The 18672-nt window shown below is 40.4% G+C and overlaps 1 protein-coding gene across 1 annotated transcript in view; it reads left to right on the top strand.

The window, feature by feature from the left end:
* The window catches only part of SLK (STE20 like kinase), a 78639-nt gene that overhangs the window by 17027 nt on the left and 42940 nt on the right, over positions 1 to 18672 (top strand). Inside the window, exons 2-4 of the mRNA XM_062214151.1 lie at positions 15045 to 15209; positions 16857 to 16905; positions 17243 to 17392. Of these exons, the coding sequence (XP_062070135.1) occupies positions 15045 to 15209; positions 16857 to 16905; positions 17243 to 17392 (364 nt within the window). The remainder of the gene's footprint in view (positions 1 to 15044; positions 15210 to 16856; positions 16906 to 17242; positions 17393 to 18672) is intronic.

The raw sequence follows: 18672 nt of genomic DNA, 5'->3' as shown, positions 1-18672 counted from the left end.
GGAGGGAGGGAGGGAGGGAGGGAGAGGGGTCTTCCATTCACTGGTTCACTCCCCAGTTGGCTGCAACTGCCAGAGCTGTGCTGATCCAAAGCCAGGAGCTTCTTTCCGGGTCTCCCACGTGGGTGCAGGGGCCCAAGGACTTGGGCCCTCTTCTGCTTTCCCAGGTCATTGCAGAGAAGTGGATCGGAAGTGGAGCAGCCAGGACTCAAACCGGCACCCACATGGGATGCTGGCAAGGCAGGTGGCGGCTTTACCCGCTCTGCCACAATGCTGGCCCCAATCCTGTGACCAATTCTTAACTGGATTGTTTGTTTTGTTGTTGAGTTTCTTGAGCTCTTTATATATTGTGGTTATTGATCCTTTATCAGTTGCATAGTTTACAAATAATTTCTCCCATTCTGTCAGTTGCCTCTTCACTTTGCAGAAGCTTCTTAATTTGATGTAATCCCATTTGTAAATTTTGTCTTTGATTGCCTGTGCCTTTGGGGTCTTTTCCAAGAACTCTGCCTATGCCAAGGTCTTGCAGGGTTTCCCCACTATTCTCTAATAATTTGATGGTATTGGGTCATAGATTCGGGTCTTTAATCCATTTTGAGTGGATTTTTGTGTAAGGTAGGCATCTTGATTTATGCTTCTGCATGTGGAGATCCAGTTTTCCCAGCACCATTTGTGGAAGAGACTGTCTCTGCTCCAGAGATTGATTTTAGCTTCTTTGTCAAAGATAAGGTGGTTATAGATGCATGGGTTGATTTCTGGAGTTTCTGTTTTGTTTCACTGGTCTTTCCATCTGTTTTTTGTACCAGTACCAGGCTGTTTTGATTACAACTGCCCTGAAGTATGTCTTGAAATCTAATATTGTAATGCCTCCGGCTTTGTTTGTGTTGCATAAGATTGCTTCAGCTATTTGGGTTCTCTTGTGTTTCCATATGAATTTAAACATGTTTTTTGGGGGCCAGTGCTGTGGTGTAGAGGGCAAAGCCGTTGTCTGTAGTGCCAGCATCCCACATGGGTGCTGGTTCAAGCCCTGGCTGCTCCACTTCCGATCCAGCTCTCCGCTAGGCCTGAGAAAGCAGTAGAAGGAGGCCCAAGTCCTGGGGTCTTTCTTTTCTTTTTTTTTCTTTTCTTTCTTTTTTTTTTTTTTTGACAGGCAGAGTGGATAGTGAGAGAGAGAGACAGAGAGAAAGGCCTTCCTTTTTGCCGTTGGTTCACTCTCCAGTGGCCGCTGCGGCCGGCGCATCGCGCTGATCCGAAGCCAGGAGCCAGGTGCTTCTCCTGGTCTCCCATGGGGTGCAGGGCCCAAGCACTTGGGCCATTCTCCACTGCCTTCCCGGGCCATAGCAGAGAGCTGGCCTGGAAGAGGGGCAACCGGGATAGAATCCGGCGCCCCAACCGGGACTAGAACCCGGTGTGCCGGCGCCGCAAGATGGAGGATTAGCCTGTTAAGTCACGGCGCCGGCCTCCTGGGGTCTTTCTACCCATGTAGGAAGACCTGGAGGAAGCTCCTGGCTCCAGGCTTCGGCTTGGTGCAGTTCTGGCCATTGTGGCCAACCGGTGAGTGAACCAGTGGATGGAAGACCTCTCCCCCTCTCTCTACCTCTCCTTCTCTCTCTGTGTAACTCTGACTTTCAAATGAATAAATAAATCCTTTTAAAAAATCATTTTTTCTAGATCTGAGAAGAATGTCCTTGGTATTTTGATTGGTATCGCATTGAATCTGTAAATTGCTTTCAGTAGTATGGACATTTTGATGATATTGATTCTTCCAATCCCTGAACATGGAAGATTTTTCCACCTTTTTTTTTTTTTTTTGTGTGTGTGTGTGTGTCTTCTGTTTCTTTATTTAATGCTTTGTAATTCTCATTGTAGATATCTTTGACATCCTTGGTTAAATTTATTCCAAGGTATTTGATTTTTTTTTGTAGCTATTGTGGATGGATGTGATCTTAGTAGTTCTTTCTCAGCCATGGCGATATCTGTGTGTACAAAGACTATTGATTTTTGTGTGTTGATTTTATATCCTGCTACTTTACCAAACTCTTCTATGAGTTCCAGCAGTCTCTTGGTGGAGTCTTTTGGTTCCTCTCTATATAGAATCAAGTCATCTGTAAATAGGGATAGTTTGACTTCCTCCTTCCCAATTGTATCCCTTTGGTTTCTTTTTCTTGCCTAATGGCTTTGGCTAAAACTTCCAGGATGATATTGAATAGCAGGGGTGAGAGTGGACATCCTTGTCTGGTTCTGGATCTCAGTGGGAATGCTTCCAGCTTTTGCCCATTCAGTAGGACACTGGCCATGGGTTTGTCATAAATTGCCTTGATTGTATTGAGGAATGTTCCCTCTCTACCCAATTTGCTTAAAGTTTTTACCATGAAAAGGTGTTGTATTTTATCAAATGCTTTCTCTACATCATACAGTTGTTCTTCAGTTTGCTAATGTGATGTATCACATTTGTAGGTTTGTGAATGTTGACCCATCCCTGCATACCTGGGGATAAATCCCATTTGGTCTGGGTGAATGATCTTTCTGATGTGTTGTTGGATTCAATTAGCTAGTGTTTCGTTGAGGATTTTCACATCTGTGTTCATCAGGGAAATTGGTCTATAGTTCTTTTTCTCTGATATCTTTTTCAGGTTTAGGAATTAAAGTGATGCTGGTTTCACAGAAGGAGTTTGGAAGGATTCCCTCCATTTAAATTGTTTTAAATAATTTGAAATGAGTTGGAGTAAGTTCTGCTTTAAATGTCTGGTAAAATTCAGCAGTGAAGTAATCTGGTCCTGGGCTTTTCTTTGCTGGGAGTTTCTTTATTATTGATTGAATTTCCATTTTAGATTGAATTTCCATTTAGATTTTCAGTGTCTTCATGGCTCAATTTAGGTAGGTTGTATGTGTCCTGGAATCTGTCCATTTCTTCTAGGTTTCCCAATTTGTTGGCATACAACTCTTTGTAATAATTTCTCATGATTTTTATATCTATGTTGTCCGTTATATTTCCTTTTTCATCTCTAATTTTGTTAATTTGGTCTTCTCCCTCTTTTTTTAAATTTTTTTGGTTAGTTGGGCCAATGGTGTATCAATTTTATTTTTTCAAAAAAACCAGCTTTTCATTTCACTGATCTTTAGTATTATTTTCTTTTTTTGTTTCAATTTTGTTTATTCTTTCTCTAATTTTAATTATTTCATTTCTCTTACTAGTTTTGGGTTTTGTTTGCTGCTGTTTTTCTAGATCCTTGAGATGCATTGATAGCTCATTTATTTGGTGTCTTTCCAATTTCTTGATGTAGGCACCAATTGCTATAAACTTTCCTCTTAACACTGCTTTTGTTGTATCCCCTAAGTTTTGTTATGTTGTATTGTCATCTTCATTTGTTTCCAGAATTTTTTTGATTTCTCTTTTGATATCTTCTGTGACCCACTGTTGATTCAGGACCATATTGAGTTTCTATGTGTTTACATATATTTTAGAAAATCTTGAGTTGTTGATTTCCAGCTTCATTGCATTGTGGTCAGAGATGATGCATGATATGATTTCGATTTTTTTTTGAAATTGCTGAGACTTGCTTTATGGTCTGATATGTGGTAAGTACTAGAGAAAGTTCCATGTGCTGATGAGAAGAACATATATTCTTCATCTGTAGGATGAAAAGTTCTGTAGATATCTGTTAGGTCCATTTGGTCTGTAATGTCGATTAAATCTGGTGCTACCTTGCTGATTATCTGTCTGGTTGATCTTTCCATTGCTGAAAGTGGGATATTGAAGTTCCCCATTATTATTGTATTGGAGTCTGTGTCTCCCTTTAGATCCATTAATATTTCTTTTAAATTGCCATGCCCTGTAATTAGTTACATATATGTTTATAACAGTCACATCTTCCTGTTGAATTGATACCTTAATTATTACATAGTGTGCTTCTTTGTGTCTTAACAGTTTTTGTGTTAAAGTCTTTGTTGTCTGATACTAGGATGGCTACACCAGCTCTTTTTTTGGTTTCTGTTAGCATGGAATATCTTTTCCTATCCTTTCACTTTTAGTCTGGGTGTATCTTTGTTGGTGAGATGTGTTTCTTATAGGCAGCAAATAGACTTTTTTTTTAAGATTTATTTTTATTTGAAAGTCAGAGTTAAACAGAGGTGAGGAAGAGAGAGAGTCTTCCATCCACTGGTTCACTTCCCAACTGGCCGCAACAGCTGGAGCTGCACTGATCTGAAGCCAGGAGCCAGGAGCTAGGAGTCAGGAGCCAGGAACTTCTTCTGGGCCTCCTATGCAGGGGCAGGGGCCCAAGGATTTGGGTCATCCTCCAATGCCTTCCCAGGCCTCAGCAGAGAGCTGGATCAGAAGTGGAGCTGCTGAGACTTAAACTGGCGCCCACATGGGATGCTGGCACTGCAGGTAGCGGCTTTACCCGCTACTCCACAGTGCCATCCTGGGTTTTGTTTTTTGATCCATTCAGCCAGTCTGTACCTTTAACTGGAGAGTTGAGGCCATTTACATTCAAGGTGACTGTTGATAAGCGGTGACTTGGCTCTGCCATTTTTCCATAAATACTCCTATTGTTTACTTTGGATTTTCTTTGTACTTTTCCTGGGAGATTTTCTGCTTTTATCTTCTTTCACAGTGATGACCATGTTTCTGTGTTTCTGTGTGTAGCACATCCTTAAGCATCTTTTTTAAGGCTGGATGAGTGGTGACAAGTTCTTTGAATTTCTGTTATGGAAGGTCTTTATTTAACCTTCATTCATAAATGAGATCTTTGCAGGGTACAGTATTCTGGATTGACAGTTTATTTCTCTTAAGACTTGTACTGTATCTCGCCATTCTCCCCTAGCCTGTAGAGTTTCAATTGAGAAGTCTGCTGTGAGTCTAATTGGAGATCCTCTGAAAGTAAGCTGGCGTTTCTCTCCTGCTCATTTTATACTCTTTCCTTTATGTTTGTGGAGAGTTTGACTACAAAGTGTGGTGGTAAGAGAGAGAGGGAGACAAACAATCCATTTATTGAGTCACTTGCCAAATGCCTGCAACAGCCTGGCTGCATTGTTGCTAGTCTGTAGCTGAAACCTGGAAGTGAGGATCAATCCAGGCTTCCCATGTGGGTGACATTACTTGAGCAATCACTGCTGTCTCTAAGCGTCTGCATTGGCAGGATGCTGAAATTAGGAACCAGTTGGAAGTGGAACCTAGGTACTCTGATGTGGAATACAGGCATTTCAACTGCTGGACTAAACATAACACTTCCCAGATCAACACTTTTTTTTTTTTAAGATTTTTTTTTTATTTGAAAGGCAGATACAGAGAGAGAGAGAAGGAGAAAGAGAGAGAGATATCAATCAGTCTGCCATCCAGTGGTTCGCTCCCTCAAATGGCTGCAGTGGCCAGGGCTGGGCCTGGCTAAAACCAGAAGCCAGGATCTTCTTTTTGGTCTCCCATGTGGGTGCAAGGGCTCAAGGACTTGGGCCACCCTCCACTGCTTTCCCAGGCATATGATCTGGGAACTGGATCAGAAATGGAGCAAGGGCCAGCATTGTGGTATAGAGGATAAAGCCGCCGCCTGCAGTGCCAGCATCCCATATGGACACCAGTTTGAGTCCCGGCTGCTCCACTTCTGATCCAGCTCTCTGCTATGGCCTGGGAAAGCAGTATAAGATGGCCAAGTCTTTAGGCCTTGCACCCGTGTAGGAGACCCAGAGGAAGCTCCTGGCTCTGGATCAACCCACCTCCACCCATACAGCCATCAGGGGAGTGAACCAGTGGACAGAAGACCACTTCCCCTTTGAATAAATAAATAAATCTTAAAAAAAAAAAAAAAGAGCAGCCTGGACTTGAACTGGTACTCATATAGGCTGCTGGCACTGAGGCATAGGCTTATCCTCTATGCCACAGTGCCAACCCCTAGATCAACACTTCCTAAATTTTATTTTGAAGTTCAGAGTTGCAGAGAGAAGGAGAGATAGATCTTCCATCTGCTGGTTCATTCTCCAGATGGCAGCAATTCCCAGGTCTGAGCCAGGCCAAAGCCAGGAGTCTGGAACTTCTTCCAGGTCTCCCACATGGGTGGCAGAGGCTCAGACACTTGGGTTATCTTCTACTGCTTTTCTCAGGACCTTAGCAGGAAGCTGGATTGGAAGTGGAGCAGCTGGGACATGAACTGGTTCCAACATATGTTGCTGGCATTGCAGATAGTGACTTTACTACTTTGTCACAATGCCAGCCTTCCAGATCAACTTTTGACCATACTTTGATTTTTTGTATTGCATTTCTTTCCTAGAATAGACTTCACAGGAGAGTTGTTTGTGTTTCCTCAGTGCTGCGCAATACGTTGTATGTAGTAGATATTCCTATACTGTGGTTTGTTTTGTTTTATATATATATGTGTGTGTGTGTGTATAAATTTTATTTATTTGAAAGTCACAGTTACATAGAGAAGGAGAGGCAGAGAGAGAGAGGTCTTGCATCTGCTGGTTCACTCCCCAGATGGCTGCAACGGCCGGCACTGCGCCGATCCGAAGCCAGGAGCCAGGTGCTTCCTCTTGGTCTCCCACGCGGGTGCAGGCGCCCAAGCAGTTGGGCCATCCTCCACTGCCTTTCTGGGCCACAGCAGAGAGCTGGACTGGAAGAGGAGCAACCAGTACTAGAACCTGGTGCCCATATGGGATGCCGGTGCCGCAGGCGGAGGATTAACCAAATGAGGCATGGCGCAGGCCCCTCTGCTTCATTTTAGAATATGAAAATAGTGAGGAAAAATTCAGGCCAGTTATGTTTCCCTACATTTCCCTTTTTACTATATGGCCCAGATCTGTTTATGATTCATGAAAATAAAAACATGGAGACTTAATCATCATGAGTAAAAACCTTTCATTAATAGAAGTTACATTATGCCGGCTCTGTGGCTCAATAGGCTAATCCTCTGCCTGCGGTGCCGGCACACCGGGTTCTAGTCCTGGTCGGGGCACCGGATTCTGTCCCGGTCGCTCCTCTTCCTGTCCAGCTCTCTGCTGTGGCCCAGGAGTGCAGTGGAGGATGGCCCAAGTCGTTGGGTCCTGCACCCGCATGGGAGACCAGGAGAAGCACCTGGCTCCTGGCTTCAGATCAGCGCAGTGTGCCGGCTGCAGCACACCGCGCCGGCTGCAGCAGCCATTGGAGGGTGAACCAACGGCAAAGGAAGACTTTTCTCTCTGTCTCTCTCTCTCACTGTCCACTCTGCCTGTCAAAAAAAAAAAAAAAGAAAAAAAAGAAAAAAAGAAAAAGAGAAGTTACATTAATAGAAGTTATGTTTTCAAATTAAGTATTTTTCCACTTTTGTTTTTATTTACATTTGTTTAGTTATTTCATTCTTTATGTAAAGAATTTCCATGTTTTGTGATATTAGACCGATGAAACTTTTTTTGTCTTGTTTTTAAGAAGAATTATTTATTTATTTGAAAGGCAGAGTTAGAGGACAGAGCGAGAGGGAGGGAGGGAGGGAGAGATAGCAAGAAGGAGAAAGGATCTTCCATCTGCTCATCACTTCCCAAATGGCTGCAATGACTGGGATGGGCTAGGCTGAAGCCAGGAGCCTGGAGTTCCAGCTGGGTCTCCCATATTGATGGCAGGGACCCAGGTACTTAGACCATCTTCCAGTGCTTTCCGAGGTGTTAGCAGGGAGCTGGATTGGAAGTGGAACAGCTGAGACTCATGTGCTTGTATGGAATACTGGGGCATCACAGGTGGCCATTTTTCCTGCTTCACCACTATGCCAGCTCCCAGATGAGACTTTTTAAACACATTGTAGCCCTGTTTTATGTGTTTAAAGAATAATGTCACACATTTATCAATATTTGCTTCAGTTTTGATATTTTTAAGAGCTTTTTATTTTCCTTTTTTAAAGATTTATTTATCCAAAGGTGGAGTTATAGAGACATGGTGGGGGTGGGAGAAAGAGAGAATAGCTGTCATCACTGGTTCTCTCCCCAAATGTTTGCAATGACCAGGGCTTGGCCAGGCTGAAGCCAGGAGCTTCTTTTGGGTCTCCCACATCGGTGCAGGGGCCCAAACACTTGGGCCATCCTCATCAGCTTTCCTAGGTGCACCAGCATGTAGCTGGAATGGAAGTGGAGCAGCTGGGACTCGAACAGGCACCCATTATAGGATGCTGGCATTGTAGGTGGCAGCCTAACATGTCATGCCACAACACTGGCCCCAAGAGATCTTTAGAAGTAGATTCTGAAGAGTTACCAAGTTATTTTGAAGCAACAATTTAGGAGGCACTGTACTTTTTAAGTAATATTTATTTATTATGTCAAACCACTGATTTTGTTATTGGATTAATCAGTAATCCAGGATAGTGAAATAACAGAATTTATTATTATAAGGAACTTTAGAGAATATTTAGTGTTATTTTTCTCCTTTCTTGTCATTCTGTTCACAGGTGAAAAAAGCAGTTTTAGAATCTCTCATACACCTGTAGAAGCATGCAGAAGCAGAATGATTTTTCACTTCACCCCCAGTATTGGTCGTTTCCTAGGGCTCATATTTCATAATGGTCTCCAAGAGCAGTTCTCCTTTGGTTTCTTTTTTTCGTTTCGTTTCTTTTCTCTTTTCTCTTCTTTCCTGTCTTTCTTTCTTTCCTTCCTTCTTTATTTCTTTCATCTGAGAGGTAGAGTTAAAGACAGTGAAAGGAAGAGACAGAGAAAGATCTTCCCTCCGTTGGCTCACTCTCCAAATGGCCACAACGGCTGGAGCTGCGCCTCTCCAAATCCAGGAGCTTCCTCCTGGTCTCCCATGTGGGTGCAGGGTTCCAAGCACTTGGGCCATCCTCAACTGCTTTCCCAGGCCACAGCAGAGAGCTGGATTGGAAGAGGAGCAGCCGGGACTAGAACTGGCGCCCATATGGGATGCTGGTGCCGCAGGCGGAGGATTAACTCATTGTGCTACCACGCTGTCCCCTCCTTTGGTTTCTTTCCTCCCAAAGTGTTACATTAAAATGATGGAAGGAGGACTTATCTCTCTGACTTATTTCCTTTGCCTCAGAGGAGGGTAGGTAGATAAACTTATTTCACTGGCTCTAACTGCCCACCCTGTACACTTTTAACATCTCTGAAATTGGAAAGTTGGGCTATGTCTTCTTTTGGTTGAGGCTGTGTTACAGTTGTTGGCCGGGTAATTGTGGTGTTATAGCTGCCATTGCTTGTGTATGGTGAACTTAGTTGTATCCCTTGTGACATATAGTTAGAACCCTTTGATATTTCTTTTTGTTTTTTAAAAAATTTTTTAAAGATTTATTTTACTAATTTGAAAGAGTTACAGAGAGAGAGAGAGAGAGAGAGAGAGAGGTCTTCCATCTTCTGATGCATTCCCCAAATGGCCACAACAGACAGAGCCAAGCTGATCCAAAGCCAGGAGCCAGGAGATTCTTCCAGGTTTCCCACATGGGTGATGGGGCCCAAGGACTTGGGCCATCCACTGCTACTTTCCCAGGCACATGATCAGGAAGCTGGATCAGAAGTGGAGCAGCTGGAACTCATACCGGCACCCATATGGGATGCCAGGGCTTGAACTCGCTGTGCCACAGTGCCGGCACTGAAAGCTTTTTAATATTATAAAGACAATATGGTGCCGGCGCTGTGGCTCAATAGGCTAATCCTCCGCCTTGTGGTGCCAGCACACCAGGTTCTAGCCCCGGTCCGGGCGCCAGATTCTGTCCCAGTTGCCCCTCTTCCAGGCCAGCTGTCTGCTGTGGCCAGGGAGTGCAGTGGAGGATGGCCCAAGTGCTTGGGCCCTGCACCCTATGGGAGACCAGGAGAAGCACCTGGCTCCTGGCTTCGGATCAGCATGGTGCACCAGCTGCAGTGCGCTGGCCATTGGAGGGTGAACCAATGGAAAAGGAAGACCTTTCTCTCTGTCTCTCTCTCACTGTCCACTCTGCCTGTCAAAAAAAAAAAAAAAAAAAAAAAAAAAAAGACAGTATGGTGTGGAAAAACAAAAGCATTTAGATAGCTTTGGATCAAAAAATGATTCAGAAGAATTGCACTTAAATATGAAGTATTCAATTTTCTTGTATATACAAGAATAATAGATAACAATAACAATTTATGTTTAAAATGTCTCTTTGGGAATCTAAAAAAACCGCCTAGGAGTTTTTCCATTCTTAGTGGAATACAGAGTGATAGAAGGCATCCAGATTTGATGAAGTGTGATAAATTAGAGCACTCTTCTATAGAGTTACGGGTGACCAGAATAAAATTATCTTTTTTGGAGCAGGCATTGTGGCGTAGGTGGGTTAAGCTGTCACCCGTGACATTGACATCCCATATTGGTGCTGGTTTGAGTCTCAGCTGCTCTGCTTCCAATCTAGCTCCCTATTAATGGCTTGGGAAATGCAGTGGAAGATGACTGAAGTGCTTGGAAGACCCCTTGAAAGAACAATATGCAGCTCCTGGCTCTTTTCTTAGGCCTGGTACAGCCTTGGCCATTGCAGCCATTTGGGGAGTGAACTAGTGGATGGAAGATCTCTGTCTCTCCCTCTCTCTGTAACTCTGCCTTTCAGATAAGTCTAAAAAAATTTTTTTTATCTAAAACATATTCTCTGTACCCTAAATATTAGTATTGCTTTTTCCCTTTTATTTTTCCCAAAGGAAGTTAAAATTTAGTAATAATTTATTTAAGAAATTTCCCATAGAGAAGCTGGTATCTGACTTGTTTATTCATGTCATCATCTTAAAGGTTAGATAACAGATCTGAGAAGGCTCCCATGTACTTTTTTTTTTTTTTTTAGTACTTTACTGTTTCTTTAAAAATAATATGTATTTAAAAAATTCATGGCCTGTGCCACAGCTCACTTGGCTAATCCCCTGCCTGCAGTGCCGGCACCCCGGGTTCTAGGCCCTGTTGGGGTGCTGGGTTCTGTTCCGGTTGTTCCTCTTCCAGTCCAGCTCTCTGCTGTGGCCCGGGAAGGCAGTGGAAGATGGCCCAAGTGCTTGAGCCCTGCACCTGCATGGGAGACCAGGAGGAAGTACCTGGCTCTTGGCTTAGGATTGGCGCAGCGCACCAGCCATGGCAGCCATTTTGGGGATGAACCAGCGGAAGAAAGACCTTTTTCTCTGTCACTCTTTCACTGTCTAACTCTGTCAAAAAAAAAAAAAAAATTCAAATGTTAGGAAAAGTATAGAGAAAGTCAAAAGGGCCTGAAAAGCAAAAGAAATAAAAAGGAAAACTTAAAGTATGAAGAGCAAGGAAAAATAATCAAACTAATGGAAATATAAGGAGACTGGTAAAAGGTGTAAGGGAGGCAAAACTGTCTTCATCCTCTTAGAGTTCTGTTTGGGCTTGAGAATTAAACTGATGTAACAGCAGGAGAAAAGCATAGTAAAGTTTGTTTGTTTTCTCGTTTTGGAAAGGCAGAGAGAGAACATGAACTTGCTCATGTACTCCTTTTTGTTTGTCAGTCCACTGCCCAAATGCCTACAGTGGCTGGAGCTGAGCTAGATCAAAGCCAGGACCCAAGAATCCAGTCCTGTCTCCCATGTAGGTGGCAGGGACCGAACTGTTTGAGCCATCACCTGCTTCTTTCCGAGTCTGCATTAGCAAGAAGCTGGAATTAGATCCGGAGCCAGGACTCAAATTCAGGCACCACATGAGACTGCAGATATCATCATCTTTTTAGAAAAGATTTATTTGTTTGAAAGCCAGAATTACACACAGAGAGAGGGATAGACAGAAAGGCCTTCCATCCGCTGGTTCCACCCCAAATTTCCACAATGGCCAGGGCTGGGCCAGGCTGGAGTCAGGAGCTTCTTCTGGGTCTCCCACATGGGTGCAAGTGCCCAAGAATTTGGGGTGTCTTCAGATGCTTTCCAGGTGCGTTAGTAGGGAGCTGGCTCAGAAGTGGAGCAGCTGGGACTGAAACCTACACCCGTATGTGATATTGGCATTGCAGGTGAACACTGTTGCTCAGTCTGCTGTGTCACAATGGTAGCCCCAGGATGCAGGTGTCTTAACTGTCAACTGATGTGTCAAATGCCTGTCCTCGATATAAGTTTTATGTGGTAACAGAGTGCTCATAAGGAAATAAGGATCTAAAGTAGATGGCAAAACCTGCTTGCTTTTGTATTAGGTTGAACAAAGAGGCAGTTGTGGAAAACTAGTTTTATTATGTATAGAGGCTGAAGAAAGATAAGCATTATTTTAACAAGTCTGTTTGAACAGAATTTTCTCAGATGTGACTCCCCATCAAAGAATACTTGTTTGTTTTTTTTCCTCCTGGTACCTTTTGTGTGGGACTTCTGTTCTCAAAAAGAAAAGGGGGAAAAATAGAGTACTCTGTTTGTATCTGCTGTTTTTCAAGTGTCTTTAGCTGGAGGTAATCTTTTTTTTTTTTTTTTTTTTTAAGATTCTATGTATTTATTTGAGAGGTAGAGTTACAAATAATCAGAGGAAGAGACATCTGCTGGCTCATTCCCCAAATGGCCACAGTGGCCAGAGCTGAGCCGATCCGAAGCCAGGAACCAGGAGCTTCTTCCGGGTCTCCCATGTGGGTGCAGGGGCCCAAGTGTTTGGGCCATCTTCTGCTGCTTTCCTAGGCTATAGCAGAGAACTGGATTGGAAGAAGAGCAGCCGGGACTAGAACCTGAGCTCATATGGGATGCTGGCGCCGCAGGTGGAGGATTAACTTACTGCTCTACAGCGCCGGCCCCTGGAGGAAATCCTTATGTCAAAGTTTAATCTTGGCAATACCTTTTGAGGGTAATGATTAACGAGTTATGATTTTACCTCTTACTAGCTACATGTCCAGGGGGAGCCTTTTAACTTCCCTGAATTTATTTGTATCTATCTTTCAAGTAAGGATAATAATGCATCATGGAATTGATGTGAGGATTAAATAATGGTAACAATTATGACTAATGTTTTTGAATTCTTACTGTATATGCCAGACATAAATACATTAAATATTTTAATGTATTAAGAGTTTATATGTATTTAATACATTTAATACTGAATGCATTTTTTCACTTGAAAAATATGTTACCTTAATTCTCACAACTGTGTGGAGGTATAGGTAAGTTTCACTGATGAGGAATCTAACACAGTTACTAAGTGACAAAAAATTTGAATACTAGCCATCTAACCTATTGTAGTCTGTGATTTCAAACGCTGTCCTCTGTGCATGTAAGGCATTTTGCACAGAGTATAGTATGCATTAGTTATTATTTGTGTTTAAGGTGTCTTTTAAAAGTGGTTTGTTGAGAATGAGAAGAGAAGCTACCGACTGGGAAAAAATATTTGCAAACCATGTGTGTTATAAAGGAGTGTTAACCAGAATATACAAAGAATTCTTAAAACTTGACAGTTAGAAAACAAACAACCCAATTAAAAACCAAGTGAAATAGTTGAACAGATTCCTCACTAAGGAAGCTGCACAGATGGCAAATAAATAAGTATATGCAGGGATGCTCAGTGTTGTATGTCATTAGGGAATTGCAGATTGAAATGAGATACCACTACATACCTGTTAAACTGGTGAAAATTGTTACTGATAATACCAGATGCTGGTGAGGATGTGAAGCAACAGAAATTGTTATTTGTTGCTGGTGGATATGCAAAATGTACTACTACTTTGAAAAACAACTTGCCACTTTCTGGTTTTTTTTTTTCTTTAAAGATTTATTTTTATTTGTTTGAAAGGCAGAGTTATAGAAAGAGGAAGAGAGCGAGCGAGTGCGAGAGCAAGCAAGAGAGCGCTTCCATCCACTGGTTCACTCCCCAAATGGCTGCAACAGTAGGGGCTGGGCCAGGCTGAAGTCAGGAGCCAGGAGCTTCTCTCAGATATCCCACATGAGGGCAGGGGCCTAAATAGTTGGGCCATCTCCTGCTACTTTCCCAGGTGTACTAGCAGGGAGCTGGATCAGAAGTAGAGCAGCCAGTTCTTGAACTCATGCCCACATGGGAGGCTGGCATCACAGGCAGGGGCTTAACTTGCTATACCATGATGCTGGCCCTGCCACTGTCTTATAAAACAAAACGTACTTTCCCATACAACTCAGCAGTTTTACTCCTTGGTATTTATCTAAATCAGTTGAAAATTTGTGTCCACTCAGAAGCCTGCAGATGCATGTTTATAGCAATTTTTCATAATTGCTAAAACTTGGAAGCAACCAGCATGTTCTTTAGTGGGTGAATGGTTAAACTGTTATATCTAGATGATGGAACATTATTTAGTACTAAAAAGAGTTATGAAGCCATGAAAAAACATGAAGGAAACTTAATTGTACTTTAGTAAGTGGAAGGAAAATCTCCATATTATGTGATTCCAACATTTTGGAAAAGGCAAAACTATGGAGCCAGGCAAAAGATCAGTGGTTGCCAGGAGTTCGTAGGGAGAGGGAAGAGGTGAATGTGTAAAAACACTGGATTTTTAGGACAATGAAACTGCTGTAAAATATTACAGTTGTGGATACATGTCATTATCCATTTGTTGAAACCCATATAACATAAGCACCAAGAGTGAATCCTAATGTACATTGTGGATGTCTTGTGATAATGTTGTGTTAATGTAATGTAGGTTCCTCAGTTATAACAGATGTACCCCTTGTTGATAGTGGGGGAGACTATGCATATGTGGGCATAAGATGTATTGGGAACTCTTACACTTTGGTCAGTTTTGTTGTACATCTGAAACTAAAAAATAATCTATTTAAAAAATAAAAAAATTTACTTTTAACTATTTATTTATTTATTTGAAAGAATTAGAGAGAGAGAGATCAATCTTCTATTCACTAGCTTCCTCCCAGATAGCAGAACTGCCTTGGCTGGGTCAGGCAGAAGCCAGGAGCCAGGAGCCAGGAGCTTTATCCGGGTCTCCCATGAGCAGGGGATCCAAACACTTGGGCCATCTTCTGCTGCTTTCCCCAGGCTGTTAGCTGGGAGCTGGATTGGAAATGAAATGCAGGAAATGAACCAGCACCTGTATGATATGCTGGCATCACAGTTGGCATCTTTACCTGCTATGACATAATGCTGGCCCCAAAAATTAAATTTTAAAAAAGCCTGTGTTTTAAATGTGATTCTTTTGTTTTAGGCCCAGAATAAAGAGACTAATGTTTTAGCTGCTGCAAAGGTGATTGACACAAAATCTGAAGAGGAACTTGAAGATTACATGGTTGAGATTGATATATTAGCATCTTGTGATCACCCAAATATAGTCAAACTTCTGGATGCATTCTATTATGAAAACAATCTTTGGGTGAGTATTTTCTGTTGATCCTTAGGAGTAGCCAAAACGTGTTCATTGTCTTAAAGAGGTTGTGAAAGGTCTGTTTTTATCTGTTACCTTTTCTATTTAGTTACTTAAGTTACTTGAATAAGAGTTGATCTGCTGATGAGAAAGTTATTACAATGTGAGATGTTCCAATTTGTTTCAAGTTGTATCATTTTTAGTATAATTGTTATTGGATCCAGATGGAGGAATTTGGTTAACTATATTAATTTTCCTAAAATATGAAATTATATATCATTGTGATAAAAATCTAAGCATTTAAACTTTGTTTTTCTAGAAATTATTTATAATTTTCCATTCTGTTTGTAATATATGATCAGTCTGAACTGTAATGAATGATGATAGATATAGTAGCTAAATCTTTATGTATAAATTTTCTTCATATTTAGAAACAGGCATAAATATATACAGAAATAAAACGTTAATATTCATTTAAATTAATTACTTTGTCTCAACCTAGTTTAATCAGAGGGCTCTTTAAAATGGAGTTTTAAATTTTCTGGTTGAAGGAAGAAACATAGTGTTAACTAAGTAAAAGGAATACTTGAACGGAAATCAAAAGCATATATTTTTTCACTCTAGGATTGCCAGGTAGGAGCTTGGATAAATTACTTTACCTTTGTGAGTGTTTACTTACATGTAGAATGGATAAGGATCCACCTAGCAAATTACATTTCAAATAATGTAATGAATTTGAAAGTAATTGCTAGTTGACAATCACCTGTGACAAATAAAATGCTTAGAAGAAAAAATGCAGGGAGCTACACAACTTGTTTAAATGTTACTTTAAAAAATTATATGATGTTATTCATAGGGTGATACCTTCTAAAATAGTTCAGGAGTCTAGCAGAATATTTCCAAAGATTATAATGAAAATGAACTCCTAGACAGTTTAATAAATGGTTAAGATCTTTAGTGAAGGCTATTGCAAAAAAAAAAAAAAAAAAAAAAAAAAAAAAAAAAAAAAAAAGAAAAAGAAAAAAAAAAAGAAAAAGCTGAACAGCTATAAGGCATATTTTAGTGGGAAGATACTATAGATGTTAATTAGAATTAGAATAAATACACAATTACACCCATGATAAAGATTAAGAGGGAAAGGTACATGGTGTTATTCTATCTTGCTGGGGTGGACAGGTGAGTGATAATTGGGCAAAGGTTCGAAGCTTGTGTGTGAGTGTATTTTTTCCTTTTTTGTTAAAATAAGTCTCTAAATATGTATTTCAGGATTTATTCCTATTAATAAAAATATATTTGATCACTTACATCACAGTAGTTTAACAATGAGAGCAGTAAAATCAGTGGTCACAGAATGGACATATAATATTGTACTGAATAGAAATTTTGTATCTGGTAATTTTAAAGAATCAGAAATGTTAAAAATGGTCATTAACCAAAAATGCACATACTTCCATAATGTGTTCTCTTTGTGCTATCTCAAATGTGTATCATTTAAGACTTGTAACTCTTTGGACATAAAAGTTTTAATGTTAAACATGATATTATTTCCATAATCTGTGTTATTTGATAGCTGTTGTATCTTTTTTGCTAAATTGAAGAAAAAAACTACTGAAACTCAATATAGTTTTAGACACATGCTTTTTTATTTGCATGCAGATCCTCATTGAATTTTGTGCAGGTGGAGCAGTAGATGCTGTGATGCTTGGTAAATACCTTTTTGTTTCTTTATGTTTGTATCTTACATTATATTTAATAAAAATAAAATAATTCCATATATTTATGTTTATATAATTGTTGAGTGAAGTTCAGTAAATTAAGCATTCAACTTAATTGTATTTTTATATTCTTGAATAATTGTAATAAAATTCTAAAATGAAACATTAAATATTCTATGTCAGGAAAGAAGGCTTTGAAGATATTTAGTTCTTCTAAATAAATTCACTGTATGTGATCCTTTAGTGATGGTACATACAGAAAGGTAAATAGACTGCTGATATGTTTTTCTGTATAAAAATGTATAATTGTTTACTTTCTCCTTGTAGAACTTGAGAGACCATTAACTGAGTCCCAAATACAAGTTGTTTGCAAACAGACTTTGGAGGCATTGAACTACTTACATGATAATAAAATCATCCACAGAGATCTAAAAGCTGGCAACATACTTTTTACTTTAGATGGAGATATTAAATTAGGTAAGATATTCATTTAAAACATTTGATTTATGCTCTGAAATTTTGTCCTGTATCAATGTGTTTAATGTTGTTTTAATACTATTCAAATGTGTGAAACATGGAGAACTATTACACCCAAGTATTTCATTTTTTTCCATTTTTAAATGGGATAGCTTTTTTTTTCATGTAATTTATCTTTTGTCATTCCCTCAATCATTTTATTCAGCCTTTCTTCAGCATACCTGTTTCATATTTTTTGAAGGAATTTATTAATATGTTAGATTTCTCAGGGTCATAGCAAATGCTTAATCACACAGTTCTCATGCTAATGTGATATTAGTACAAAGAGAGCAGATTCAATGTAGTTATAGATACAATTCTGAGAATATAATGAGTCTTATTTTCCTTCTTCCTTCCCTCCTTCCTTCCCTCTGGCTGTTTCTCTTTCTTCTGTTCCATTCACTTTCTTTCTGCCTTAATTTTTGAGGTAACATTTTTAATTTACATTATAGTCAAAGATTTAATGTTCTGCTAAATAAAGAGTTGAACAAGTAAATAGTAAAAAACAAAAACAAAAAACCCCTCTATGGTTTAGTAGGACTATATATAAGGGCTATAAAACAATAATCAAGTAAGAAGTGTCTTTCACTCATATACAGTAAATTTTAAAATAATCACATATCATTAAAACTATAGTAGCATATAATTTTTATTTGTTTTTAAAGATGTATTTACTTATTTTATTTGAAAGAAGAGTTAGAGAGTTACAGTCAGAGAGAGACAGGGAGAGAGAAAGAGATGAAAGTCCTCCATCTGCTTGTTCATTCCACAAATGGCTGCAATGGCTGGAGCTGAGCTGATCTGGAACCAGGAGCCAGGAGCCTCCTCGGGGTCTCCCACGTGGGTGCAGGGGCCCAAGGACTTGGACCATCCTCCGCTGCCTTCCCAGGTGCCCCAGCAGAGAGCTGGATCAGAAGTGGAGAAGCCAGGCTCCAGCTTGCACCCATATGGGATGCCAGGGCTCCAACCCACTGCGCTGTCCCCTGTAGTAGTATATCATTCTAAACTATTGGTTTGACAAAGATATAAAACAAAGTTTGACAGGACTATAGTCCTGTATATTCACAGCAATACTGATACATACTGGCATTCCTTCCTTCCTTCCTTCCTTCCTTCCTTCCTTCCTTCCTTCCTTTATTTCTTTTTTTAATTTTATCTCTTACATGTAAGGGAGAGCATGCAGTATTTGCTTTCTGTGTCTGACTTATTTCATGCAACGTGATGCCTTCCACTTGCATCCA

The sequence above is a fragment of the Lepus europaeus genome, chromosome 17 (genome assembly GCF_033115175.1).
Source record: "Lepus europaeus isolate LE1 chromosome 17, mLepTim1.pri, whole genome shotgun sequence".
Taxonomy (NCBI): Eukaryota; Metazoa; Chordata; class Mammalia; order Lagomorpha; family Leporidae; genus Lepus; species Lepus europaeus.
Note: the sequence above shows the minus strand (reverse complement) of the source record. Positions and strands in the feature narration are given on the sequence as shown.